The sequence below is a fragment of the Platalea leucorodia genome, assembly GCF_965183815.1.
Source record: "Platalea leucorodia genome assembly, chromosome: 7".
In the NCBI taxonomy this organism is placed as follows: Eukaryota; Metazoa; Chordata; class Aves; order Pelecaniformes; family Threskiornithidae; genus Platalea; species Platalea leucorodia.
The window spans coordinates 44,400,985-44,409,985 of record NC_138829.1 but is presented as its reverse complement, the minus strand read 5'-3'; the positions used below and the strand labels follow the sequence as shown (position 1 = coordinate 44,409,985).

The 9,001-nt window shown below is 61.1% G+C and overlaps 1 protein-coding gene across 1 annotated transcript; it reads left to right on the top strand.

Annotated features, from left to right (window-relative positions):
• Positions 1-7,427: 7,427 nt before the first annotated feature.
• On the top strand, positions 7,428-8,687 carry CHST1 (carbohydrate sulfotransferase 1; the record flags this gene model as incomplete). Its single annotated transcript, XM_082317372.1, has 1 exon — positions 7,428-8,687. One exon carries the CDS (start codon positions 7,428-7,430, stop codon positions 8,685-8,687), a length of 1,260 nt encoding a protein of 419 aa, XP_082173498.1.
• Positions 8,688-9,001: the final 314 nt, after the last annotated feature.

Genomic DNA, 9,001 nt, shown 5'->3' with positions numbered 1-9,001 from the left:
TGCGGGGGGGAGCCCGCCGCGGCGCTCCGCCAGGTAAGGGGCGCGGGGGGGGGGCGGCGGCGGGGATCGGCGGGGGTGCCCGGGGGCGGCGGGCCGGGGCTCTCCCGTAACCCTTTCCGCGCCACCAACTTTCCAGGGCAGCGAGACATCACCCGCAGCGGCGGGAGGGACTTTTCCCCGCTGGTCCCCAGCGCCGGCTGCGGCGGGACCCCGGGCCGCGGCCCGGGGCTGCCTTAGCGGGGGAGGGGGGGCGGCAGCCCTGACCCCCGAGACCCGGCGGGGGGAACGAGCTGCGGCGAAACTTGGGCTGTTGTTGGGCGAGGAGCTGCCGGCTGGAACAAGTGAGTAAGTCCCCGGTGGCAGCGGGGAGGCCAGATGCCCTGCCCGGTTGCGTGAGCCGCGCCAGCCGGCGGAGCAAATGCCCCGGCATTTGCTGTCAGACCTGAAAGTGGTCTGATAAACCTGCCGGGAGGACACAGGCTGGCGAGAAGACCTCGCAGAGCAGGGCTGAAGCACGCCATGGCATGGAGCAGTCCTACAGGAAAGCTGCACGGTTCGAGGTCCGGGCTCTTGACGCGGCCGTAGGCTGGGTACGTTGCACAGAGGGTGTTTCGAGGTGGTGAATGAGCGCGTTCATCCCAAAAGAGCCTTCCAGCTCCTGCCAGGGGAGCGCTCCAGGAGGGAGCGAGCATGCACAAACAGGCTGGCGGATGGCTCAGGGGAAGGCGGAGAGCAGAAAAAAAATTGTGCTGGGTTTACCCAGGCATTCGCATCCTCGGGAAGATGCACTTCAGCAGATGAGGGATAAACAGGCACAGGTGGATGTTGCGATAAGAAAACTCTGGGACTGGCTGGGGTTGGTATTACTTGATAGTGATTTAGTAACTCAAAATGTGTATGCTGAGTGCCGGTAGGGAAAAACGAAATCCCCGTTGACAGCTCTGTGATGATTTAAGTGCCGGTCAAAGTGGGCAGTAATCTTCTGGTGGCAAAGGATCTCTCGGTCCCTCTGAAATGCAGAGGAGATGGGCAGAGGTAGGGGAGCGGGGAGCATGCCAGGGGTGGCTTTGGGCACTGGGGTCCTGTGCCTTATTAGAAAAGTGCCCCAGGAGGTGATGCACGCGAGAGTGGAGCAACTCGGGGTCTTTACGGGCACAAAGCACCTCCACTCGGTGTTCGGTGTGGTGCTCAGCCGAGGAAGGTGGCGGGTGCGAGTCCCCAGCTGGCATTTCAGGCTGTGACTGTATGGAAGCTCTAGTGCTGTACGGCTGAAGAGGAGGCGAGGCTGAAGGCTCACTCCTACCCTGTCAGGATCTCATGTTGGTGGGCCTTGCTGGGGCGGAGGCTTGGGGACAGAGACCAGCCCTGCTCACATCTCTTGCGACACCCAAAATCAGGTAGCGCCTGTGGTGAGGGGGAAGGGGGGCTGCTCGGCACTGCTTTTCCCAGCGGCCCCCCTTTCCCCTGGGGAGCGGCGGGGTGCTGCCTGCCCGTGCCCAGGGTGGCTGGGCCACAGGCGTGCTCGGTGCCTGCCTGATTCGCAGAGCCACCGGCATGACTAAGCCACTGCGACCGAGTGGGATGCTCGTCGCTAAACCCCGTCAGGAGCCCGTCTTCCCCGCCTCAGTAGCCACAACGTTGTTTTACAAGATGATAAACTCTTTGCACGGTGGGAGGACGCTGGGAAGCAGCAGGGCCCGTGCCAGTGGGTCCCTGGCCGGGAGTTGTTTTGCAACCCTGCGACTTAATTTCCGTGCCTGGGCGGCGAGGTGGGGGGGAGCGGGACCGCAGGAGCCAGGCTGGCTGGGCAGGGAGGCACCGCAGGGCGCTGGCCGCAGCTCCCTGCGCCCTGACCAGCCCTCCAACAGGCTGCTCTGCCCTGGGCAGGGCACCCAGGGGAGTTGCTTGCTGGGTAGGGGACAGGGGTGCGGGGCTGAGTGGCCGCTGAAGTTGATGCTGCGAACTTTGTGGGTGACTATGCAACGTGTGGGTCTCCCTCCCAGGGGGGATGAGGGGTTGTCTGCGATGAGGCACGTTTTGGGATATGTCCCCCGGTGAGTGTGCTGCAGCGATGCCTTCCAAGTGCTGCAGTCGGACTTGTGTCAGGAGAGGGGTTTTTGCCTTACAAATCCTGGCGTGGGCTTTGCCTCTTGTGGGGTGTGCCTGCGTGCCCCTCTGCGCCAGCGCGAGCGTGCCCGAGCGGGCAGGCAGGCAGCCCTGCCTGGTCCCTACGGTCATCCATCCTTCCTCCTCGCACTGAGACCCGGGCACCTCCCCAGGCGTTCGCTGCTCACAGTTGTGTTTTCCAGCTGGTCCCAAAGTCCTGAGTCACTCTGCCGTTTCCATGGAAACAGCCTTGCTGGCGGGAATTGGTTTTGGGGGTAGAGGGTGCCGGTGGCTGGACCGGGACCGGGCAGGCCCCGGGGAGGGTTCGTGGGGCACAGGCACTCCTCCAGCACATCACCCTGGCATCCGGGCTTGTGCCAGGGCCGGAGCAGGCACCCACGTTGCACAGACCCTCGCACCTTCTTCCACTCCCTTTTCCCTTCCCCTTGCCACGGGGAAACGCAGAGGGATTTCCCTAGCAGTGGTGAGGGAGCCCAGGATGAGCCCAGCCGGGCTGAGGGCACAACTTCTGGGGAGCTGTTGTGAGAGGGGGACAGCCTGGAAGACAGCCAAAAAGAGCAGGGTTTTTTTGACTGCCTTGGAAACACAGCAATGACAGTATCTGTCACTGCAAGGTCTCCTGCCTAAAGCTGCCATCACCCCCGAGTTGCCCAGACACGGCCACCTCCAGGGAGCAGCAAGGGAACCTTCAAGGAAGGCTTGGGGCAGGAGGCAGGGCAGCCGTGCTCCTTGAGATGCTGTGGGAGTCCCCCATGAGAACAAGCTTTGGCAAGTCTGGAGCAGTGCCCTGTGTAGCACCTGGCAGCTTTTGGAGGGGAAAAGACGTGTGAGTCACACCGATCTCTGCAGCAGCCCCGCTGAGTCCAGCCTGCCTAGCGCCTGAGCTCAGCTGCCAGCGCAGCCTCTGGTGCCGCGGTCCTGCTGCGCGGCTCTGAAAGCAGGTCATTCCCATCAAACCTGGGAGGACCGTCCCTGAAGTAGGAGTCCACCGCTCAGCATCTCCTCCCGGGCCTCCGCTGTGGCTGGCCGGCCACGCTCGCTGCTCCCCGTGCCGGTGACTCACGGATGCCATTCAGCTTAATTCATTGCCTCCGATCTCTCCGGTGCTCCTGGGCTGTCTTGCTGGCTTCTTGCCTGCTTGTCCTCCCCGGAGCAGTGTTGGGAGTCAGGGGAGGAGGAGGAGGAGGAGGAGGAGGAAGGCAGGTGATTATGCACCCGCTGCCATTTCGCGGGTGTGTGGGCTGGGGGAGGCTGCGCTGCCTGCGCCCATCCGCTCTCTCCCTTCCTCTGGGTTCAAGGCTGTGGGAAGCAGGGCAGGGGAGAGGAAAGGCTCGGCACCTTCCTCTTCCCACAGACAATGCTCCTGTCCCTGTGCCAGGCACCAGCCGGCCTCCTGCCGTGCTCGGAGCCGGTTGCCGGATGCCATGCATCCCTCGTGGACAGCCTGGTCCTGATGCGACTGCAGGCAGCCCGACGGAGATGCAGGCAAGGCAGTGGAGCGCAGTCTGGCGTGCTGTGACCAGAGAGGGGTTGGAGTCAGGGAAGGGGCAGTGGTGATCCCAGCACAGTGCAAGAAAAGAGCCCACGTGCCTTCTCGCAGGCCCCTTGCAGTGCCAGCAGCACTGGGGGCTGGAAGGTACCAGTGATTTACCCCCACCCCAGCTCTCCATCTCGTAGCCCCAGCTGCCTGGAGGGACCTACCAGACTCAGCTCCCGCCCTTGGGCTGCATTTTCTCATTGTCTTTGGTGGAGCTGAGCTGGAGACAGAGCAGAGGGAGATTTCGGCTGGGAACACTTTATAGCATGGAAACAGCTGTGAGGCCAGCATTTCAGATGACTCCCATGGTCACAGCATCCCACAGTCTAGGGCTGAGTAGCCAAAACAGTACATGCCTCACACAGGACTCTCACATACAGCCCCACATGGGCATGGCCCTCGCTCCAGCTGCTGCTCTGGACTGCTGTCCCCAGTATCGGTGCCTGAAGAGGAACGGGCCAATTTAAGAAGAAGGTCCCCCCCGGCAGGGTTGGGAGAGCAAGCGGCTATCCTGCTGCGCATGTGTGTAGGAAACATCCTCCTGCAGCATGTCCGCTGCAGCCATGGCTCAGCCAGCCCGCTGGCTCAGCCAGCTCCGCGCCGTGCGGAGCCACGCGCGGCTCCTCCTCGGCAGGTGTTTCACACCAGCCTGGCTGCGTCCGACAGATGAGCAAGGGGGAGCGCAAGTGGAAGCGATCCTCAGCCGTGCCAGCAGCTCCCAGGTGCCATGCGCTTGCGCTGCCCCAGGAGCCCCCCGAGAGTGCCCAGCTGCCAGTTGCTGCTGCCTCTCGAGCCCAGGGCTGGGCTGAGCGGGAACCGTGTCCCCTGGGGGACAGGCAGCCATGGGAGGAGGCGGGAGAGCTGGCTGGGGGCTGAGAGGAGGGTCCAGCTGGCTTTAAAGGCCACAGATGAGACATCAGGGAGGGAAGCCTTCTCCCCAAACCTGCCCCTCCCTGGCTGCGGCTCAGCGCGTGCAAAGGGTGACGAAGGGCAGCTGAGGCTGAAGCTGGGCTATAGTTCTGCACCTGCTCTGCCAAGGAGGTGAATCAACACCCCATTTCTTCCCCTCCACACTGTGGTGCATTGCAAAGGGGAGCAGGTCTGTGTGGGTGGAGAACCTGGAACGCTCGCGGCCAGCGATCCGGCAGGAATTGGGACCGAGGAGGCACCCGGGCTCTGGTCGCCTTTTGCAGGGGAGCCGGCAGCAGGTTTCTGCCACATCCTGGGACAAGCGGCGTCACATCTTCTCCAGCATCCATCAGCAGCGCAGCAGGGAGAAGTTGTTGAGGTTGTGTGTGAAGGATGCAGTGTGGCTGGCCATCACTAGAGAGCAGGAAAGTGTTCCCACTGCAGCTTCCACCTAGACAGCGCACCCGAGCCACCTGGGCCAGGAGGTGCCAGCAGGGACCCTCCTGTCCTGCCCTGACTTAGCAGACCTGGGAAGACACTTTATCCAAGGGATAGAATATCCCAAGTGGACACTGGGGCCAGGTCTCCCCTCTGCAGGGTAGGTAACCCCAGATCAGGAGCAGCGCTAGCCAAGTGTCTGCAACTTGTGTCCCCAGCCACGTGCCACATCCCTGGCAGGCAGCAGCCCAGGAGAAAGCAACCCTTATTCAAAGCATTGCTTTGGTTTAAAGCACGGCTCTTAGTGCACAGACATGGTGATGGCTGGCGGGGGGTGGCCTGCAGTAGCTGTGCTGGAGCCCCTGTGCTGGGGTCCTGCTCTGAATCATGGGGTGCAGAAAACCCCACTCCTGGCAAGAGGTCTCTGGAGCTGGTAGCTCCTGCAGCTTTCTACCTGCACTGAGCAGGTGGGGCAACTGGTAAATAATAAAAATAATAATTAAAAAAAAAGAAAGGCAAGAGGTTTTCAGCTCACCTGCAGGTCTGAGTAGCCCTCCCAGTGTCATTTTCTGGGTGCCAGGGTCTCTCTGCGGAGTGGGACATGTTGAGGAAATGGGAACAACATGCTGTGCCAGCTGCCATGGGCTCTGCAAGGAACCCACATCACACACATTGCACCGTCCCAAGCCCATCAGGGGTTTCGGCGTGCCCTGGGCTTGAACAGGCCTCGCATGCTGAAGTCCATCGCTGGCCCTCCAAGAGACCTCGGCCAAGCAGCAACAAGAGTGGCTCTGACAGTCCCACCCGCAGTGGCCGGTGTGCCAGGGGTGGGCAGGGGACCAAGAGCTTGCCACCAGCTTGGGGCCGGCTCGATGCTCTCCCTGGGGACACGCAGGGAGTGCGAGAGGAGTAAGGAAGAGGAAGCAATGGTGGCGATGATGCTGTGGGAGGGGCTGTGCTGGGTGGGGAGTAGAGATATTTGTGTCTGTCCCCTTGGTTTTGCCTGAGGAGGGTGGGCAGGTGGCTGCAGAGGCATGTGCACAAGGTGAATGTACCACACTGGGGCAGGGGACAGGGAAGGAAGATGGGCAAGGGAAAGTGGGTGCAAGGAAGCTTCAAAGCCGTTGCTAATACTGGGGTGTCTCCCCTGCACAGGGGTTTTGGCTTGTTTGGGATTTCTGGGATGAGTCTGCTATCTCCTGCCCCCCAGCTCTGCTTGTGTTGGGGAGCGATAGCACATGGATGTGAAGCCCAGTGCTTCGGAGGGCAGCAGGGTAGTCTGTGAATGTTATTTGGTTGGTGAACAGGGGGGAGATGTTGAAGTACCACCATGGTTACATCCCCTCCCAGCAATGCTGCAGCTCCCCAGGCATGGCAGGGGTGCTCCTCACCTAGCCGTCCCTGCGCACCCCATCCAAGCATCCTGCTCAGCTTCCCCTACCCTTGCCCACGTGCGGGCAGCAGAAAGGCAAGGTTAGCACTGTGAGACTAAAGTTGCCCTGTGCAACTACAGCCCCGCTCTTCTCTGCACCCATCTCTGCTGCCCAGAGCTCCCACCGCTGCACTGTTGCCAGTAGAGGATGGGTGGGATGCAGTTTCTCATGCCTCCTTTGTAGTATTGCTACTGCTGCTCAGAATAGCAGGGGAGCCTGAATCCCAGAGCTGAGGAGGATCAGGCCAGCACCATGAGCTCAGTGCTGGGGGCACGTGGGGCTGGCAGCTAGGACACAGCTCTGGCTCCAGCTGCAGATCTCAGGCTGCTGCTCATCCCCGGAGGATGACTGACTGAGCTGGCCTGGCTGGTGGACCCCTAAGCAAAGAGGTTTGCAGCTCCAGGAGAGCCATCGCTGCTCTCCAAAGCAGGAGGTTGTTGGCCTGGATGGGCTATGCCTTGTCCTGCCAGCCGGTCAGAAGGATGGAGACGAGCCTCTCCAGGTGGTGCTTGGCACCATCCCCTGCTCTTTCCCTGCACTGGGCGTCAAGGGCACTGGCTGGTGGGGTGGCAAGTGACTCAGGGCAGCTGCGGAGGAGGGTTCGCAGCAGCTGGTTGGAGGCACATAGATGGTGTGGCCACCGGCCTCAACACCCCCTGCCTGGACCGCTGGGGGCGAGCTGTGGGGCGCAGGATTTGCATACGCCCCCACCCTGGAAGGAAGCAGTCCTGGCTGGAAATGTCTCTCCAGGCTTGCCAGCCTCTGGCTGGTCCTCCTCTCTTCTGAAATGGGGCTCTGCAGTGCGTGACTGAGGTCCGTGTGGTTACAGCTGATGTACATGCACTGCGGGAGGGCGTTTGCTGGTGCACCCAGCAGTAGGATAATTGGGTCCTCCTTGGCAGTCCTTGCTCAACCTGTGACTTCTCTGTTGGGTTGCAGACACTGAGACAACCTTTGAAGAAGCTCCATGAAGGTGACCAGCCATGCAATGTTCCTGGAAGGCTGTCCTCCTACTAGCCTTGGCATCCATTGCGATCCAGTACACAGCAATCCGGACCTTCACCGCCAAGTCCTTCCACAGCTGCCCCATCCCCAACCCTGTGAACTGCAGCCTGAGCCAGGACACGGATGCAGCCGACAGGCTGTGCGACGAGAGCCCCACTTTCGGGTATAACCTCTCCAGGAAGACACATGTCCTCATCCTCGCCACCACCCGCAGTGGCTCCTCGTTTGTCGGGCAGCTGTTTAACCAGCACTTTGATGTCTTCTATTTATTCGAGCCCCTCTACCACGTCCAGTACACCTTGATCCCAAAGCTGACCCAGAGCAAGAGTACGACGGATAGGCGGGTCATGCTGGGGGCCAGCCGAGACCTGCTGAGGAGCCTGTACGACTGCGACCTCTACTTTTTGGAGAACTACATCAAACCCCAGCCTGTCAACCACACCACCGATCGCCTCTTCCGCAGGGGAGCCAGCAAGGCCCTGTGCTCGCCGCCCGTCTGCGAGTCCCTGGGAGCAGTCGATCTCCACCTGGAGGAGGGAGACTGCGTGAAGAAGTGCGGTACCTTGAACCTGACGCTGGCCACCGAGTCCTGCAGAGAGCACGGGCACGTGGCCATCAAAACCGTGCGGGTGCCTGAGGTCAGCGACCTCCGGGCCCTGGTGGAGGACCCGCGGCTGAACTTGAAGGTCATCCAACTGGTGAGGGACCCCCGGGGGATCCTGGCATCCCGGAGCGAGACTTTCCGGGACACCTACCGGCTGTGGAGGATCTGGGACGGCACTGGCAGGAAGCCGTACAACCTGGACGTGACCCAGCTCACCACGGTGTGCGAGGACTTCTGGAACTCCGTGTCCACTGGCCTCAACCGGCCGCCGTGGCTCAAGGGCAAGTACATGCTGGTGCGGTACGAAGACCTGGCCAGGAACCCCATGAAAAAGACCGAGGAGATCTACGATTTCCTGGGCATCCCCATGGACAGCAACGTCGAGCGCTGGATACAGAACAACACCCGAGGAGACAGGTCCTCCTCCAAACACAAGTACGGGACGGTGCGCAACTCGGCGGCGACGGCGGAGAAGTGGCGGTTCCGGCTGTCCTACGAGATCGTGGCGTTCACCCAGCACGCCTGCCAGCAGGTGCTGGCACAGCTCGGCTACAAAACAGCCGGCTCTGAGGAGGAGCTGAAGAACCTCTCCATCAGCTTGGTGGAGGAGAGAGACTTCCTGCCCTTCTCCTAAGGAAGCCCCGGGGGGGCCCGGTTTTGATACAGACTCTTTCTAACTGTTGCCTTATTTTATTTTCTTTCGTTTTGTTTCCCCCCCCTTCTCTCTCTTCTCTTTTTCTCTCCAAAATTTGCACTAAACCTTGAGCGGGAATCTCAACAGAGTCCAGGGGAAGCGATTGCTGCCCCTCAACATGTTTCGGACGCAAGAGGAGTCGGGTCTCTCCAAGCAAGAGCTAGAACTGTGGATGGGTAACAATGTTTACAAAACACACAAAATGTATAAAGCAACCTTCAAGCTTTCCAAACCGAAGGGTACCTGGGGTACTG